Raw genomic sequence first — 20,361 nt, forward strand, 5'->3', positions numbered from 1 at the left:
GTTCCAAATGGAAGAAATTATTTTCTCTAAATGTCTTTTTAAAAATCTATGTTGATTGAAAAATTATGTTTCTAGGCTCTATAGCCAACTAGGTGGTGCACTGAATAAATAAGAATGTTGAGTCTGGAGACAGGTAGCCCCAGACTCAGAGGTCCTGGGTTCAAGTCTGGCCTCAAATACTTCTTGGCTATGTGGCCCTAGGCACTTCACCCCCATTGCCAAGCCTTTGCCACTCTTCTGCCTTAGAACTAATACTTGGTATAGAGTCTAAGACAAAAGTAAAAGTTAAAAAATTTTTTTTTCTTATAACATTTTATCTGGAATTCTTTGCATTCAACACAGAGAGATGAGTCACGTAAATGGCCTGAGGTCACAATTGGTGTTGGTGTCTGAATACTACTCAATTAAATTTCTGAATAATCTAATTACATTATGGTCTACAGTTTGAAGTCTGTGGATTATGTTAAAGGTTAATTCTAGAAATTGACTAAAAGGAAAAAAGTTTGCCATGTGAAAGATTAAGCTCATCCGAAAAAGTTAATTTCTGAGTAAAAAGATCAAACTCATTTCTGCCACCTAGAGGGTTCCTGAAGGAAGTACAATCATCTGAAAGAGTCAAACTAAAACAAAGCTGATAATGAAGCAAGCACACCTGCCTCCCCACCTATCCATCCAACCTCGGGCTGAAAGAACTCTAGATCTGGGGTCAAAGAACTCAAATCCAATCCCAGCTCTGCTTCTTGCTCTGGATGTGAGGTCAGGAGGCCACTGGACTTTTCTTGGGGCAGTGGTTTCCTGTCTCTAAAGTGAAAGGGCTGGTCTGGATGCCCTCTGAGGACCCTTTTAAACCTATGATCCTGTGATCTGTAAATAGATGGCATGGATTTATGAATTCTTCTAAATGACTTTCAATTGCACTAATCCTAACAGCATCCCCACACTGAGAAAACAGGGTGAAAGGGACGGTGGCCTCAGAGTTAAGGGATCCAAGGAACTTGAATCCCAGCCCTGCTACTTGATCAGGCACCCAGATTGTGTCTCTGAATCTTACTGCAGATGGAGAAACTTTAGAGCTGAAAGAGGCCTTGGAGTCATCTAGTCTAACCCCTTCATTTTACAGATGAAGGAGCTGAGGCCCAGAGTGGGGAAGGAACTTGCCCAAGGTCACACATGTAGTGTTTAAGGTGGAATTCCAACCCAAGTCTGAACTTTCCCCCCATCTGGGGCCTTAGCTGCCCCATCTATAAATAAGAGGACTAGACTAGATGATCTCTAAGCTCCTAACCAACTCTGAATTTACAATTTGATGATCCTCTGTACAAGGAACATTACAGTCTCTCTGGTCCTCCAACTATGATTTCTTCATTTGGGATCTCAGGGTGCTTTATACCCCTTTGAAGCAATTATGTTCTCATTTGTGTACTCAGGAATCACAGAGTTTGGAAACTGACAGGGACCGCAGAGCTCACCTTTCCCCAGTACATTCCAGAAGGGAAAAGACGGTCATCTCAACCAGTCACCCCCAAAGCATCCTGTGCTAGGGATACAAAGCCCTGAAGAAGCCTATATTCTACTAAAGGAGGCAACATGCCAACAACTAACTCCAGAGAGCAGATAGAAGGTCATCTAAGAAGGGGTGATGTGGAAGGGCCCCCTGCAGAAGGTAAGATGTGAGGCAAGCATAGAAGGAAGCCAAAGAAGCCAAGAGGCAGTAGCAGCAGCAAGCAGGAAGAGCATGCCAGGCAAGAGGGACAGCCAGGCCAAAGGCCCAAAGATGTGAAAACAAGACAGTCAGCATCACTGGAGTGGAGAGGGATAAAATGTAAGAGAGTAGAAAGGGGGGGAAAGGGGCAAACTGGGAAGGTAGTTTGGAAGAGAGGGCAATAACACTTAGGGGGATTGGGAAAGTGTTCATGTAATAATAAAATCTAGCATTTATGTGTAGCTTTAAGGTTTGCAAAGAGATTTACACATATTATTTCATTTGATCCTCAAAACAATGCTGGAAGGGAGGTACTATTATTATTCCCATTTTCTAGTTAAGGAAACTGAGGCAGATGAGTCAGGTGACTTGCCCAGGGTCACACAAATCTAAGTGTCTGAGGTTGGATTTGAACTCAGGTCCTGACTCCAGGTCCAGTACTCTGTGCACTGGTGATGTCTTTCTTTGTCTTAAAGAGAAGGCCTTTGAGAAGCAGAAGTAAGGATGAAGTCACCAGCCACAAGGAATGGCCCATGGGAAGGATGATTAAGGTGCCATGGAATGGCATGTGTGAAGAAAAGAAAGGGCTGTTTGGCTAGCAGTGTGAAAGGGAGGGGAATACTGTCCTATGAGACCGAAAAGATAATTCAAGGCCAGTTTCTGAGGGGTTTTAAAAGCTAAAAATGCAAGTCCTCATCCTAAAGGACCTCACATGCTAAGATAGAAGACAACCTGTGAACATGAAAAATATATATAAATAATAAGTACAATGTAATAAGGAAGGGGGAAGCGAAATCAGGAAAAACTTTATGTAGGAGGGGACACAAGCTGTAGTTCAAAGGAAGGTAGGTCCTCTAAGAGGTGGAGGGGGTGGGGAGGAGGATGGGCCAGAAGCTGGTTTGGGAGCTATCTGCTACAAAAAGCCTTCCCTGATGACTCAGCTGGGGGGGGGGGGGGGGGGGAGGCTTCCTTCCCACTCTGTATTTCCTCACTTCATGATGACACTGCATCTATTCCCTGATGTATTTGCTATTTACTCTTTGCCATGAGGGGCCGATTCATTCTTTATATTTGCCCAGAGTGGCACTTAATCAATGCTTGTTGACCAACTGATTGACTGGAATCAGGTTGTGAAGGGCTTTAAATGCCAGAGGCACTTGAACTGCTCCTGGCAGTAAGCTTCTGCCCATGGAACATGCTGACAGAAGGATGTGCACAGTGGTCTGGAAAATGGATTCCAGAGACCAGCAGACCAATCAAGGACAACTGCAAGAACCAAACAAATGATGGTATGCAAATATAATGGAACAATAAACAAGAAGAGAAAGAACACTGGCAATGGGGAGGCTGTGGAAGCTTTAGAGAAGACTTCCATGAACTGATGCAGAAGGAAGAGCACAGAACCACAAAACTATAAAATGAAGACTTCAGCAATGGAAATGGAAAAAATTCCTCTCCCCTCCTCAGCAAAAAAACAACCACAAATTGATTCTATTGACCAACTTGGCCCCAAAGAAATGAGAAAAAAAAAATAATGCCCCTGCCTTCCCCATTGATTAGTCCTTCCAGAATGAATGTGCATCATTACCATCCAACTATGCTTCTGATTCCAAGACTTTGCCATCATGAAGTACCCTTCCTTACCCAGGCCTCCATCCTGTTTCCAGCTCCCTGGTATATGATGTCTTCTCCCAACAGAATATAAGTTCCTTGGGAGTGTAATAGTGGGAGAGACTGAGGGGCTTTAAAATGCTAGGACCAGGAAACCAGTTGCTGTTGGGGACTGATTTCTGGGTAGCACCTTCCTTCTTCTTCCACTAGGATGGACAACTTTAATGGAGTCCTGACCTGACCAGGTGAGTCAACCCCTCCCAACTTTCTTCTTTGACTTTGAAATCCTCCCTCCTATTACACAACTTAGAGATAGTTCTGTAACTAAAATATCTAATTTATTTCTTGAAAAGGAAAGATAGGGAGAGAGAGAGAGGGTAGAGGGCAGAGGGCAGAGGGACCAAGGAGACCCTGCCAACTATTCCCTAATGGCTACTTTTTGATGTTGGGATCAAACTGTCTTTCAAGGAAAATATAGTTCCCCTCAGGGAAATGGTGATCCAGGGTGATCTTCAGCATAGGGCAGAAATACTTTTCCTTCAGCTCAGCCAGGCAGAAATACTTTCCTTCAGCTCAGCCAGGCAAAAAGGGTATTAGAAGAGGGAATCTCCTCCCTAGCTCTTGCCAGAGTTTTAGGTAAGAGAGAGTGACCAGAAATTCCCCCTGGCCAACAGTTTTTCTCTTTTGAATCTTCCATGGAATTTCCTTCCCCCGATGGCTGAATGTTCCATCGCCCTTCTAGATGCATTTTCTTCAACCTTTGCAGGTCTCCCTTGTTCTTAGCAAAGTTTACAGGAGCAAGGGGGCAGAGTTTGTTGGGTTTTATTTAAAGTTGTGTCCTGAGTTCTCAGCACAGAGCCCCGAACATAGTTAAAAGCTGAATAGAGGTTTGTAACCAGTTAGCCTGCCTTGTTCTTTTGTGGAAGTCCAGAAGGAGAAGGATGACGATGATGACAACAATGATGATGATAAATGATAGCTAGAATTTATTGAGCACTTTAAGGTTTGTAAAGCATTTTACATATATTATCTTATTTGAATCTCCTAACAACCCTGGTTGGTAGGTTAATCATTATCTTCATTTTACAATGAGGAAACTGAGGCAGACAGATGTCAGATGTCTTGCCCAAGTCACACAGTTAAGTGTGACAAGATCACAGTCAAGATCTGAGACAAGACTTGAACTCAAGTGATTCTGATTCCTAATACAGCATTCTATTCACTGAACTACTAGCTACCCCAGGACTCTAGGCGTGGGTCTAGAACAGAGATGGCAAACCTTTTAGAGGAGCAGGTGATGTGAGAAATGTCTCAGGTGCCGGTGGAGAGGAGAGGAGCAACCCAGTCTTGAGTCCCTCTGACTTTCAAGTAACAAACTCTGGCAAACTGTGCTGGAGCAATGGCACCTGTGCTCACAAAGAGGGCTCTGAGTGCCCCCCCTCTGGCATGCATGCCATATAAAACAAGAGCTGAAATTCATAGAGAATTTAAAATTTTTCAAAATACTTCCCCTCTCTTTCCTCTCCATGAGATTCACCTGATATGGTTAGTTTGGGTGAATGTTTTTTTCTCTTGTTTCTTTAGTCTTATTATAACAAAGAGAAGGCTCTCTGGAGAGGGAAAGAGGGAGGGATATATTTGGAAATAAAGGCAATGAAAAACAAAAAAATATTGAAAGTTTTCTAAAATAAAATTAAAAGGGGGCAGCAGGGTAGCTCAGTGGATTGAGAGCCAGCCCTAGAGACGGGAGGTCCTAGGTTCAAATCTGGCCTTAGACACTTCCCAGCTGTGTGACCCTGGGCAAGCCTAGCCCTTACCACTCTTCTGCCTTGAAGCCAATACACAGTATTGATTCTAAGACAGAAGGTAATGGTTTAAAAAAAATTAAATTAAATTAAAAGTACAGGCAAGAAGGGAAGAGTCCAAACCAAAGTTATAGAGAAAAAAGGAACAAAGGCAGGAATGCTATGGAAGCTGAAAAGATAACACTCAACAATGAATGGAACTGCGGGGCAGGGGGACAAAGTGAGTTCTTTTTATCATTATTATTGAGAATAACCATAAGAAGATACCATTTATCAAGACCCTTTTAGGATGACAAAATGCCTTCCTCAAAAGAGAGATGTAGTTCAGGTGGGATTATCCCCATTTTACAGGTGAGGAAGAAGAAGCTCAGAGAAACCAAGGGTCTTTCTACTAAATCTAAATCCAGTACACTACTCCCTGGACAACACAGATTCTCTAAATTCTTCCTTATATTGCCTGAAAGGCTGACCTAAAACTCCCACCCATTGATCTCTATTTTTCTCTTCTTCCCCCTAACCTTGACAAGAGGCAAGATCAGCAGGCCTAAGATTAACCATCATGTAGGTCCTTCCTCTACTTATGTCTTGTAAGATACACTGTTCAGACAAGAAAGCAGAGGGGCCAACTGCTCTGGCCTCTACCATCTAGCACTGGAGTGGCATTTCTGGGAGTACACCTGCAGAGTCATAGGGATCTTTTCACTATTCCAGGATGCCTCAGTTGAAAATGTGCTGCTCAGATGAGAGGATATAAGGAAACCAAGAGAATGGAAGTCAATGCTTAAAGGCTGAAGAATGAAATGAATCAGGCAAAAAACTAGGACAATGCAATTTGGGTATGGTCTGATTTCCAACACAAAAAGGAGATGAGTGATTATTACAACCACCTATTATTTCTGAACCTAACTCCCACCTGCAACAGCTCCCTCCATATTTGCAAAAGTCTCTTCAGGAAAAATTTGATGGCTTCTGTCAAGTCTCTTCCCACTTAGCCTATGGAACAGCAGACCCTGGAGACTCCCTCCCTTGGTTTTTATGACTTTGATCTCTCCCAGGAAAAAAGGAAGTTAATAAATATTGTTATTTCCGAATATTTTTAGTGAGAAAGAACTGTCTACTAAGAAAATGATCAGTCCCACTATTATAAATTTCTATGGGTAAAGGAGTCTGCTCTTTAGTACTTCTGTAACCTTTCTCTAAGAATAAAGGGTCAGGAATGCTTGGAGGGCTGTTTGATTTTCTCCCCATCCATATGGCCTTGTCTCCTCCCAAGGAACAATAAAATAAGAAAACAAGAAAATAAACTGACCTAAAATACTTTTAATAACATGTATCTCATTACAGGTGGAAGACATGTTCTGCCACCAGTCCTGCAGCATCTTGGTAAGTCATTTCACTGATCCCAAATGCTGTCTTTTTAGTATTGTTTTCCTTCACATCACTGGAAAGTACACAGCTGCACAGTACTCTCCACTATTCATCCATTCATACAAATCTTCCCAAGTTTCTCTGAATCCCTGATATCTGTGATTCTTTTGGTGCAATCATATTCCATTGTGTTCCTGGGCCTCTGTTGGTTCAGTCATTTCCCAACCAAGAGCATCCCCCCCTTTCTGTTTCCAGGTAACTGTTCCCACAGGAGGTGCTTCTGTGAGCATTTTGGTGACTATAGGGCCTTTCCCTCCATCTTGGAAGTATATGTCCAGTCATAACAGAAGCACTCTGAGGACCAAGGATGTGTGCACTTAAGTAACTTTGCTAGCATAATTTTCAATTCTTTTCCAGAACCAGTGAGGCCCAATTTGAAGCTCTCCTTGTAGTATATGCATGTGTCTATCTTCCTATCATCCATCTTTTATCATCTTTGTTCATTTGCTGGGTAATGACGTCATAGGAGCAGAGCTACAGCTAGAAGGGCAAGGCCTTTAAAATCATCTAGTCTAACTCCTTTCACATTATAAAGGAGGAAACTGAGGCCCACAAGGGTAACTGGCAAAGCTGGGATGAAAGCCCAGCTCAACTGACCCTGAATTCAGTACTCATTCCACTTTGACATACTGCCTTCCCTTAGCATCAGGCACCCTCAAGATGCCTTCCACCTTGTCAATGTCCCTTATCAACTAGATAACTAGATAGTTCATATTTAAATAGTGCATCACCATCTAAAAAGTGCTTCTTCCCCAACCACGCAAGGACAGTGAAATAAACATCATTATTGTTTCCAACCTAAGGAAACAGAAATTGCAGAGGGAAGTGACTGGTCTGAGGTCACCTGGGCTGGTGAGTGTCTGAGCCTAAACTCAAACCCCATAGATGGTGCTTATTAGATGTTTGTTAACTGTGTGAAGAGTGAATCCAAAGTATCTTTGTCTATCAATCAGCAACTTTTAAGTTAATCAGTCAAAAACTTAAGTACCCCTACTTAGTACCTTACCAGTCACTAAGTATGAGAGTTCACAAGTCACTTGCTAGAGTGGGTGACAACTCCAGAGACCACTGCCACCCCTTGGGCAGTGCTAGACAAATTTAAAGACTGTGACTGGTTCCCCTAAAGTGGGGAAGGGATAGGAAGGGACATGGAAAAAGGACTATAAAAAGTTCTGAACTTCCTGTCCAAGGGACTTCTCCTTGAGGCTTCTTGTGGACTTCGACTTCAACTTAAAGCTTTGGGCCTTTAGACTGGAGTTTTCATCTTCGACTTTTGGCTTTAGAGCTTCTTGGAGTTGGAAACTTTCTTGTTGGGTTCACTGTTGCCTCAGTGAGCTTAGCTCACAAGGGTTTTTCTGCTCTGGGACCTTGCCTGGATCCTGCCCAGCTTGCTGGTGAGTGACTAGGATTCTCACGTGGAGATTGGAATTCTGTCAGGGAGCGAGCTTCATTTCACCAGATTAGCATTTAGGGTAGGCAAGGCAGTCTCCTTACCTCTTTCCCTTCCACATTTCCCTCTTTTTACTAATATTCCAATTAAACAAAATTGTTAAAAGCTGCTAACACTTTTCCCGACTTAAGGGAAATAATTGGCAACCACTCTTTTACAACTCTCTTTAGTCAAAACAACAATTTAACCATAATAACTAATTCATCTTAAGATCAGAGGTCACACATTCAACCTCCACTGCACAAAGTTTGGGATTATCAGGTATCATTTCCATAAACATTAGTGGGACCAGGCACTAAACCCTTAGTATGTACAAAAGGAAACCATTAAGATTAAGGAATGAAAGAAGGACCAAGATAATAATGTTTCAAAATCAGAGGCTTATCTGATGAGTCTCAATGAGTCATATGACTTTATCACTAAAGATTGCTGTTGTTTGAAATCTGTAGGCATCTCTTTTTAAGATAACTAAAAAACATCACGTTTCTTCTTTCCTTTGTGGACTCAGTTTCAAGTCTCTTCTGCCTGACCTCACTTACCCAGTCTAGTATCTTTGTGTGAAACTCGACATGACATGAAGCCCAAAAGAAGGTAGAAAAGAGAAACGAAGAAGGGGCTAGGAGAGAGAACACAATGGAGCCAGATGACAAATGTTAAGGAAGAATGAAAAACAATCTGGAGGGCTTGTCTGCAAAGAAGGGCCACTAAGGGGGAGGGTGGGGAGGATTTTTTAAGAGTGAAACCAGAGCATTGAGAACAATCACTTTTTAGATTTCTCTGAAACTTGGCTTTCCCAGAAAAGAAAGAAAGCTACTTACTCGGAGTCTAACACAGCCTCTTCGGGAACCTCTCATCATTTTGTCCTTGGACTGAAAGAAAAACAAAAACATCATAAAACATTTGTATTATAAATAAAATTAAGTCCATTTGCTGTTAAGTTAGCTTTTTTATACTAATCTATTTCAGAAGTATCCTAAGATGAAAAGAAGATTTTAGAGTTGTCCCTCCATATTTATAAAGGACAAATACATTTTTTAAAAAGTATTTAAAGCTATTTCTGTATCACTAGCTCTATGCTCTTCTAGGCTAACACACTGCTAATAATAACAGGCTGTGTTTTTCTAACTAAGATTTTGACAAGGCATTTTTTTCCACAATGACCCTATGAGACCCCATTTTACTAAGGAGGAATCTAAGGTTCAGAGTCTTTGAAAAGATTTGCCTGGGTCATAGTGCTTCCACAATGTTGGGCCTCAAACCCCCAAACTCTGACAATTTCAAGATATGCTTCAATTAGAATCCAATGAATCAAGGGCTCCAGCAGCTGGATATTCCCTCAAACTACCAGGGATAAGAGTGAATTAATAGATAATAGATTTTTAAGAAAGGTAAGAAAAGATTAAAAGATAATAAGCTAATATCAAAAAACTAAGAAAAAACAAAAACTTTTCTTTTACCACATCTATTGGGTATTACATGAAAGAGGAAGATTGGCTTAGTGGATAGAGCTAGCCTTAAACACAAAAAGACTTGAGTTTAAGTCCCACAAATGGCATATACTCATTGTGTTGAGTGAGTGTGTATGTGTGTGTGTATATGTATACATATATATGCATATGACTGGGGCAAGTCATTCACCCTCTCCCCAGACAACTCCCAAGACTATAAAGACAAATACTACAGTACAGTCCCTGTCCTCAAAAACCTTCTAATATATTTGTAAAATATCTTTGTTTTCTTAAATACAATACAAAAGTAAGCTGTAAAGATCTATAAGGAAGAAAGGATAACCTTTTTAAAAATGTTTTTATTTAGTTAATTAATTTAGAATATTTTCCCATGGTTACATGCTTCATGTCCTTTCCCTCCCCTCCTCCCTCCCCGCTCCTGGAGCTGACAACTCCACTGGGTTGTAAAACCATTGTTTTACATTACATTACATAAAAACATTGTAAAAAAATGTATCACTGTTCATTGTTCAAAACCTATTTCCATATTATTAATATTTGTAATAGAGTGATCATTTAAAATCAACATCCCCAATCATATCCCCATCAAACCACGTGAACAATCTTATGTTTTTCTTCTATATTTCTACTCCCACAGTTCTTTCTCTGGATGGGGATTGCGTTCTTTCTCATAAGTCACTCATAATTGTCCTGGATCGTGTATTGCTGCTAGTAACAAAATTAGTTACATTCAATTGTGCTACAATGTATAATTGTTCTGCATACTTGTTCTCCTGGTTCTGCTCCTTTTGATCTGCATCAGTTCCTGGAGGTTGTTCCAGTTCACATGGAATTCCTCCAGTTCATTATTCCAGAAAGGATAACTTCTAAGTAAAAAGGAATGCTAAGGAATAAAATCATTAGAGAAGCAAGGCTTTGAGTAATATAGAAAGCATTTTTACCTAGCAGATATCCCCCAGTGAGTCAAAACACTAAGGTGAGACAGTTAAGAGAACAGCTGGGGGACCATTAGCTTGGCTGGGGGGAAAACAGAGTAATAGAAGGGCAGGTGACATGATGGATGGCTAGCTGGAAAGGGGAGCATGTAGGCTGAATGTGGTGCTTCCTGCTAACCTTGGGAGTTCTGCTTCCTCCGTTCTGCATTGGCTTTTTGGTCTTCCCACACTTCCCTATTTTCTCATTAGTGGAAACCAGGTCCCTGGGCTCAAGCTGACAGGCCAAGGGGTTCTAAACGCAGAAGATGGCAGGAAAGCCCATAGCAGAAGGCTGCCCTGGCTCCCTCTTCTTCCTCAGGCAGCTGAGGGAGACAGAAAGAGGAGGATTCTCAAGGGAGCTTCAGGAAAAAGGGCAAAGCAGAGACATTTACAAGCCCTGGGCTTCAACAATGAAGTCTGTGAAAGAAATCATATAGGAAAAGCTGTCTATTACAACAACGATAACTAACACTCATCTAGTGTTTGAAAGTTTGCAAAGCATATTACAGAGGCCACTATTCGTTCCATTTACAGATGGGGAAAGTGAGCCTGAGAAAGATAAGTGATGAATTTGCCCAAGTAGGCAGTGTATGAGGTAGAAGGGAACTTGGGCATACATATGGCACTCGGAGAGCACCTCAAATCTGAGAATCTGGCATCGGCAGCAGCTTCAGGACTATACCTTCCCTGATCAGGAACCCTCTCTCATTGTGACCAACAAGTGGTCACTTAGCTCCCAGTTAATGCAAGTCAGCTCATCCCACCTTTGCACAATTCCAAGGGCTAGAAGTTCTGCCTGACAGCACCCCCAAGTCCTTCTCTGTCCTTCTTTCCCCTTTCCTCCAGATTCTGCCCTCTAGGGCCAGGTATATCCAGTCTAGCTCCTCCTCCCCACCCCAGCACTTCAAACAGGTGGAGAAAGTCACTGATGTAAGCTTGAGAACAGACTGTTCTCATCTTCCCATCTCTGGCACTTTGCCTGGCACCTGGCACATAGCAGGTCCATAATAAATGCTTGCTAAGTTGAGCTGAATAATGTATAAGTTCTCTTCATAGGCTACATCCCAAGTTCTTCTAAACAATTCTCATATAGCTCAGTCTCAAGGTTTGACTGTCTTGTACCTATGCCTGTTTTCACTTGTACTTTTTCCACCACCTTGACTCTTCCGAAAGAAGCAGTGTTAATGAACTAGAAGGAACGTGACTAGAGGTCTCGGTTTAAATTCTAGTTCTAATTGGGTGACCACAGGCCATTTAACCTCTCTTGAGTTTCAGTCCTCCCCAAATAAAAGAACAATAGTTGGCAATAGTAGTAAGAATCCACATTTATATTTATGTTTAGAGAGGCAACACTGAGTAGCCTTAAAAATGCTGGATTTGGAGTCAAGAGACCTGGGTTCAAATACTACTTCTACCCTTTACTGTATGGACAAGGAGCATAGGATTAAAAACTATAAGGAACCTCACAGATTGTCTAGTCCAATTTCATCATTTGAGAGATAAAGGAACAGCCTCATTCAAGGTACTATTCCAGTACCAAATATCCAAAAAGAGGATTCAACCATACTGTTTGTACATTGGGCACTTACTCACTTTAAGGCTCAGTTTCCTCATCTATAAAAGAAGCATAATAATACTTGCAAGTAGGTCAATAAATACTTATTAAGCACCTGCTTTGTGCTAGATGTTGGACTAATAGCTGAGAATACAAAGAAAAGTAATATACAGTTCATGTTCTCAAGGAACTCATAGTTGAATAGGGGAAACAACATGCAAACCACTCTAGAAAAAAGATCCAGCCAGGAGATCAGGAAAGACTCAACAGAAGGAAGGTGCTCACATTAAAAGGGACCATAAAAGGCTTCCTGTAGGAAGCAAGCCAAGGAAGCCAGGAGGCAGAGATGACAAGGGAGGGCATTCCAGGTCTAAGGGACTGTCAAGGGAAATGTGAATCTTAAAACTGCTCAAAGTCTACCTTAAAACCTTTGGTTAAGGCTATTCCCATTTAAACAATGGAGGGGGTCTATCTCTTGGTGGCTGAACTTAGTTGAGCTCAAGAACTGAACTGGAGGGTCTCTCTGAACACTAGAGTTTTGCCTGGGACAAAATCTTGTGGTGAGTGATTAAAGACTGACTTAGTTTTCTCTCTTGAAAGAAAGGCCTAGGTCAATGGCCCTAGCCTTCCTATTATTTCCTCTTACTCTTGCTCTCTACCTTTCTTTAATTCCTTCATTTGTATTAAAATCTCCATAAAACCCAGCTGACTTAGGTATTTCATATTTTGTAATTCTCTGATCCGAGAATGCCTGTGTTCTATGCCTTAGCAACAAAAGCTGCTGTGGCTCGGGTCGCAGGAAATACTTCCGGCCATCTGGTTAGTTAATCTACTATGACTAGACAAAATTTATAATGTCCAGCCTTTGGCATCGTTATGAAATCTATCTGTAGATGTTCAAAAGGTGTGTAAGTCAGAGGACGCCCACCAAAGGCTTTGCCACGAAATGCATGTTGATTATATGCTTGGCAGGTAGAGCAGGCTGAACACACTTTAGAGACTATAGTAGTTATACCAGGGGCTATCCATACTCTCTTAACAGAGTCCATGATGCCCTGGGTGCCAAATTGACCATTTGTATGAATAGATTGGCAAATTTGGTGATAGAAACTTCTAGGGAGCAGGGGTTTTCCTTCAAGTGATACCCATACTCCATTAATCTGTTTTGCTTTGAATTTTTGTTTCCATTTTTTCACTTCTTTTTCATTATAGGAAAGTGATAAATTTAAATCATCAGTGGTTAATGTTAAAATCAATTCAGGTCCTTCTATGGCTGCTAACTTTGCAGTGGCATCTGCTCAATCATTTCCTCTAGAGACAGGGTCAGTGCCGCCTGTATGGGCAGAACAATGAACTACAGCTAAGGCTTCAGGAAGCTGTAGAGCAGAAAGAACTTCATTAATAATTTCTGCATTAACTATAGATTTTCCAGCTGAGGTTAAGAATCCTCTCTGGAGCCATACATAGCATTCTGACTGAGTGACAAATGCCAAAAGCATATCTAGAATCTGTATAAATTGTTGCCTTTTTATCCTTGGTAATTATACAAGCATGCTTCAGAGCTATGAGTTCTGCTCCTTGAGCACTAATGTTAGAGGGTAATGAAGCTGACCACTCGGTGGCAAATTCTGAGACTAAGGCAGCTCCAGTGTAATGTATACCATCCCTCATAAAAGAGGAACTATCGGTAAATAACACCAGATCTGGATTGTCTAAGGGAGTGTCCAAGAGTTTATCTCGAGGTTTTTCTGCCATGGACACTAATGTTTCACAACTGTGTAATAGTTCTCCTCATGTTGGTAAGTCTGGAAGCAAGGTGGCAGGGTTAAGGGTTGTACAGCGTTTCAAGGTAATGTTTTCACTATTTAACAAGGTTATTCACCGCCCTCAGATCCTGTATGAATCTATAGAGGTGCTTGCCATTGGGCATTGATATTATAGCAAATATATATATATTCTCTTGCTATGCTCAGGCCAAGTGGAAAGGATGAACAAAGAACTTAAAACTATGATTGGAAAATTATGCACTGAGACACATTTTAAATGGTCTGAAATTCTCCCTCTGGCTCTATTTTATCTTAGAAGCAGGCCTAGAGGAGACCTACACATCTCACCATTTGAGATGCTTTTTGGACATTCTCCTATACAGGCTAAACCTTTTTCCCCTGCATACACATCACTATTAGGGGGAGATACTACTATTGTTTCCTATATACAGGAATTAACAGCACAAACTACGTGAACTTCATGAATCTGGAGCTGCAGTACAAGCCGGACAGACCACTAGATTTTTCTCTTCATGACATGAACCCAGGAGACAAAGTGTATATTAAGAATTTCAAGTGTACTGGAATAATTCAACCTTCCTGGGAAGGACCATTCCAAATATTGTTAACTACTCCAACATCTATAAAGGTTGGAGAGAAGGACTTTTGGATTTATTGCTCACAAGTGAAGAAAGCATCTTCTGTTGGGACTGATTGACTGTACCCTATTATATGCATTGGAGATAATAATCCATTGACAAGTGGATGCTATTTTTCAAGACCACATTGAATTACTGATTTTTTCCTTATTTTATTATTGCTTTCCTTTTATTTTGATTAGAATATTTGATTTTTTCTTTATTTTTCTCATTTCTTGTACTAAAGGTACATACAATCAATTAATATTTTCTTTTGCAGTAATACAAGTTTTATATGTATATATATATATATATATATATACTTGCTATATTATCAATGCATACCCGAAAGCTTTAAACTAGGGGAACTTGCCATTTATTGCTAAAATATTATGGGACTGTGATTAATGTTTGTATCTGATTCCAGGAAATGGGATAAAAACAAGGAGCACAGACTTAATCTGAATAGTGCCAAAAAGAGCACACATGAAATACTAATGTGGACTCGAGGTTGCGACACTTGACATATGTTAAGTCGTAGGACTTCCTTGTATATACACTTTTTGTGAAGTACTCAGAGAAGTACAAAATTTGACTATCATGCTGGCTCCCAATATCCCTGAAAATGACAAAAAATCAGACGAGGGAATGACACTTCCCTATCAAAATAGAATTCTAGTTCCTTTTCTTCTTATATTATGGCAACTTACTGTAGTCTCGGCTGAAAATGGATAAGTGAAATATTACTGCATTCTGTCCTACAGACTTGTGGGATAGAAATTACTTTAAATTGGACCTATACAAGGGCCTATTTTGAATTTTTTTCCTTATGTTTTTGGTTGTATTTTTCTCTTCTTTTGATAATTGACTTATACACCCCCATAACTCAACATTGCATCCTGAGCTGAACTGGATGTTTTTTAACACCTACTTCAGGGAGGATTGTATTTTAATTTAAAATCCAAGATTTTTTATTTTTTGTTCAAGATTGTATTTTTATAAAAATCCAAGAATTTGAATTTTTTGTTTGAGAAAAGATCTTCAAGGAAGAAGTTTGCTAACTCCGATGCAGAAAGATGCCAGAAAACATACACTACATCAAGAAGATCAAGAATGAACTTTGGATATGGTTGATTGAACTGAAGTTTGATTGAACATTTATTGTAAATGTACACATTTATGCCAAAAGGGACTGTCCCTAATTTGGCTTTCTGACAATGCGCCTAGCAAAACATTGGTTTTGCTTTCTTTTCTATTCCTCCCTCACTACTGTAATTTCGTCTTAGAAAATTGAATATTGTATGCATGTGTAGTTAGAAGTGCGTTTAGGACTACAAAATGATTATGTTAAATGATCAATGGGGAGACTAGTCTCCCAATGATCATCAGGGGGGATTGTGAATCTTAAAACTGCTCAAACTCTACCTTAAAACATTTGGTTAAGGCTATTCCCATTTAAACAATGGAGGGGGTCTATCTCTCGGTGGCTGAACTTAGTTGAGCTCAGGAACCGAACTGGAGGGTCTCTCTGAACACTAGAGTTTTGCCTGGGACAAAATCTTGTGGTGAGTGATTAAAGACTGACTTAGTTTTCTCTCTTAAAAGAAAGGCCTAGGCCCTAGCCTTTCTATTATTTCCTCTTACTCTGTCTCTCTACCTTTCTTTAATTCCTTCATTTGTATTAATTAAAATCTCCATAAAACCCAGCTGACTTGGGTATTTCATATTTGGGAATTTTTCCCATGGCAACCACTTATTTTTTATATAAAATCAAGACACTAAAAATTATCTTTATGCTTTTGGCAATTCAAAATCTTGAACCCATATTTTTGCGGTCACAGTTTATGGCAACCACTCTTTTGTCTGTAACAGAAATGCCCAGAAATGGGAAATGGAGGGTCTTGTTTAAGGAATAGTAAGGAGCCACATGTAACTGTATTGTAGTGAATGGCAAAGAGGAGGATTTAATGTATAAAAAGACTGGATGGATGAGGAGGAGGAAAGTTAATGAGGATGTGGAATGCCATCAGAGGATTTTTTTGTTTGATCCTGAAGATGACAAGGAGCAACTGAGATTTACTGATTGGGGAGGAAGAAGTGGAACATGGCCATACCTGTGCTTTAGGAAGATGACTTTTGACAGCTGAGTGGAGGAAGGATTGAGGAGAGACACACCAGCAGGCTGTGGCAACAGTGCAAGTGTGGGGTGATGAGCCTACACCAGGATGTGGCAAGATCAGAGGTGAAAAAGGGGTGTATTCAAGAGAACTGAGAGAGGGAAAATCAACAGGCCTTGGCAACAGAATGGATATGGCAGGTGAGAGAGAGGGTGGACTCAAAGCTAACACCTAAGTTGTGAGCCTGTGGGATGGGGAGGACAGTGCTGCTTTCCACAGTAAGAAGGAAGACTGGAAGCAGGGAGAGATTGAAGGAGAAATGATGAATTCAGTTTGGACATGCTAAATTTAAGATGTCTATAGAACATCCAGCTGGAGATGTTCAACAGGCAGTTGGAGATAGAAGACTAGAAGTCAGCAGAGAAGTTAGAGCCAGATAAGCACATTTGAGAATGATCATAACAAAGCTGACAACTGAATCTATATGAGTTGATGAGATCACATGAAGTACTGTAAAAAAGGAGTAGAGAAGACAACTCGGGACAGAGCTCTGAGGGGCAGCTTCACAAGGTTGCTCTAAGGAAAGACTTTTGTAAAACTGAATGTGCTTTGCAGATGTAAGCTATTATTCAAGAGAAATTTTTAAAATAAGTTTTATTGGTACTCTATTTTTCAATCACCTAAATTGCTCCCTGAAATCCTTTCCCAAATCTGTGCCCCAAAAGCCATCCTTTATAACAAAAAAGAAAAAAAAGAAAATGAGGATGAGGGAAAAACTTAAACTAATTAAGCAAAACTAATTAATATATTGACAAAGGTTGGCAATATACAAAATGTGCCATATCTGTGGGCCTCCCTCCCCTCCTCTCCCAAAGAGTAAGGAGGGGAAGTATCTTTTTCGTGAGAAATTTTAATTAAAAATTGCATAGTTCAGGGGGCATCCCGGTGGCTCAGTGTACTGAGAGCCAGGTTTAGAGACAGGAGGTCCTGGGTTCAAATATGACTTCAGACACTTCCTAGCTATATGACCAAGTCACTTAACCCCCATTGCCTAATCCATACCACATTTCTGCTTTAGAAACAATACACAGTAGTGATTCTAAGATGGAAGGTAAGGGTTTAAAAAAAATTGCATAGTTCAGTGTTGTTGCAACACAAATCCACAGCAGCATTAATCAGAAGTAGCAATGATTAAACTAATGATAAGCAGAGGAAGAAAAAAAGTTGCTATCCATTCTCTACCTACTGAATCATCAATCCCAGAAAATACTACACTGAATTCTGCCAACTTCTGCAACTCTGTATTTCTTTACTGAAATGAACAATGCAACGCAGTGAAAAATCATGTGTGACTAATCCTACACTATGCTGGAACAGTGGAAAAGTGGAGGAAGGGAAAAGGGAGTTGAAACCACATCTTTTCTAAGTGATCTTATATAGCAACTCATCAGCCTTCTTTACTAAAGGATCAAACTCTTAAATTATCCAATCTCTCCTAGACGATGCCTAGCTATTCAAGAGAAAAGAAAACCAAAGATGGAGGGAACACAAGATAAAGAGTTAAGGATATCTATTTTTACATATCTGTATTTTAAAAAGTCTTTTCTGTAGGCTATTTTGCAAATGATGAATGCAAACATTTCCTAAGTCTGTGACTGCAGGTAAGTATGCCACCTCTTTGGACTTCAATATCCTCTTCAGTAGGGAGGTTTGAACTGTGGTCTCAAAGATCCATATGAGCTCTAGGCCCTGTGCCTTGGGATTGAGGCCTCTAAAGAGATCACATCCTACTTACATACATATATATCATAAAAAAGACAAGAGTTCTGCAGGTCTTTTTTTTTAAATAAACTTCCTTGCTTTTTATTTACCATTTTTAACTTTAAAATTTTAAATTCTGAGTTTCAAATTCTCTTCCTTCTTATCCCTCCCACACCCACTGAGAAAGCAAGTAATAGGATATCAAACTAAACATGTGAAAACATGCAAAACATATTTCTATATTCTCCATGTTGCAAAAAAATGGAAAGCAAGAAAAACCATCATGAATCTTTGAGAACTGTCTTAGATGACTGTACTGTTCGGAGTAACTAAATCTTTCACATTTGATCAAACAATATTGCTGATATAGAGTAAAACCACTTCCGTGTAATAGTCACTTCATTTTGCATCAATTCATATAGGTCTTCCCAAGTTTTTCTGAAACCATCCTGCTCACTATTTGTTATAGCACAAGAGTATGACCAGATGGAATTTATACCAGGAATGCAAGGCCAGTTCAATATTAGGAAAACTATGTTCAAAGTTTACTATATCAATAACAAAATTAATTCCAACAATAGTGCATTAGTATGCCTATTTTTTCCCTCCCCATCATTTGTTATTTTCCATTTCTATGACATCATGTTAGCCAATCTGACAGGTGTGAAATAGTACCTCAGAGTTGTTTTAATTTTCATTTCTCTAATTAATAGTGATTTAGAGCATTTTTATATGACTAAAGATAAGCTTTGATTTCTTCTGACAACTATCTTTTCATGTTCCTTGACCATTTATCAATTATGGAATGAAAGTGCTATGTACAGCTAAGAAAAAGGTATACTCATTTCCATTCCCATTTAATTTTGTCCAGAGGTCTAACATATCTTAACTTTTCTAAAATCCTATTCATCTCCTAAACTTTTAAATTATCTAGTTTTTGTTTTTACATTTTATTTAATTAGTCAATTTAGAACATTATTCCTTGGTTACAAGAATCATATTCTTTCCCTCCCCTCCCCCTTTCCCATAACCAATGTGCAATTCCACCTGCATTTTACATGTGTCTTTGGTCAAAAACTTTTTTCATGTTGTTGGTGTTTACACTAGGATGATCATTTGGAGTCTACATCCCCAATCATATCCCCCTTGACCCATGTGATCAAGAAGTTGTTTTTCTTCAGTGTTTTTGCTCCCACAGTTTTTCCTCTGAATGTGGATAGTGTTCTTTCTCGTAAATCCCTCTGAGTTGTTCAGGATCACTGCATTGCCACTAGGAGAAGTCCATTACATTCGATTGAACCATAGTGTATTGGTCTTTGTATAATGTTCTCCTGATTCTGCTCCTTTTAGTCTGCATCACTTCCTGGAGGTTGTTCCAGTTCCCATGGAATTCCTCCAGTTCATCATTCCTTTGAGCACAATAGTATTCCATCACCAACATATACCACAATTTGTTCAGCCATTCCCCAATTGAAGGGCATCCTCTTATTTTCCAAATTTTTGCCACCACAAAGAGTGCAGCTATGAATATTCTTGTACAAGTCTTTTTCCTTATTATCTCTTTGGGGTATAAACCCAGTAGTGCTATGGCTGGATCAAAGGGCAGACAGTTTTTTATCGCCCTTTGGACATGGGTCCAAATTGCCCTCCAGAATGGTTGGATCAATTCACAACTCCACCAGCAATAAACTAATGTCCCAACTTTGCCTCAAACATTCATTACTTTCCGTTGCTGTCATGTTAACCAATCTGCTAGGTGTGAGGTGATACCTCAGAGAGTTCCTTTTTATTTCTCTTTCATGTTTATCTTCTTATGTTTCTCTTGAGTCTTCTTTCTGAATGTCAAAGTTTCTATACACTCTGGTCTTTTCATCAGAAAAACTTTGAAAGTCTTCTATTTCATTAAATATCCATGTTCCCCCAGAAGTATTATACTCAGTTTTGTTGAGTAGGTTGTTCTTAATGGTGATCCTAGGTCCTTTACCTTCTATAATATTCCATTCCAATCCCTCTGTTCCTTTAATATGGAAGCTGCTAGATCTTGTGTGATCCTGACTGTGGCTCCCTGATATCTGAATGGCTTCT

The 20,361-nt window shown here is 39.9% G+C and overlaps 1 protein-coding gene and 1 long non-coding RNA gene across 12 annotated transcripts in view; one reads left to right on the forward strand and one right to left on the reverse strand.

Annotated features, from left to right (window-relative positions):
* The window catches only part of OSBPL9 (oxysterol binding protein like 9), a 148,812-nt gene that overhangs the window by 107,063 nt on the left and 21,388 nt on the right, over positions 1 to 20,361 (reverse strand). For all 11 annotated transcript variants that reach the window (XM_001362475.4, XM_003340073.4, XM_003340074.4 and 8 more), the window contains exon 2: positions 8,815 to 8,865. In XM_001362475.4, coding sequence (XP_001362512.1) covers positions 8,815 to 8,865 — 51 coding nt within the window. The remainder of the gene's footprint in view (positions 1 to 8,814; positions 8,866 to 20,361) is intronic.
* On the forward strand, positions 3,264 to 8,933 carry LOC103096021 (uncharacterized). The gene is made up of 3 exons (XR_460934.3): positions 3,264 to 3,558; positions 6,463 to 6,501; positions 8,505 to 8,933. It is a non-coding gene; the product is annotated as an uncharacterized LOC103096021 (long non-coding RNA).

This window comes from Monodelphis domestica, chromosome 2 (assembly GCF_027887165.1).
Source record: "Monodelphis domestica isolate mMonDom1 chromosome 2, mMonDom1.pri, whole genome shotgun sequence".
Classification (NCBI taxonomy): Eukaryota; Metazoa; Chordata; class Mammalia; order Didelphimorphia; family Didelphidae; genus Monodelphis; species Monodelphis domestica.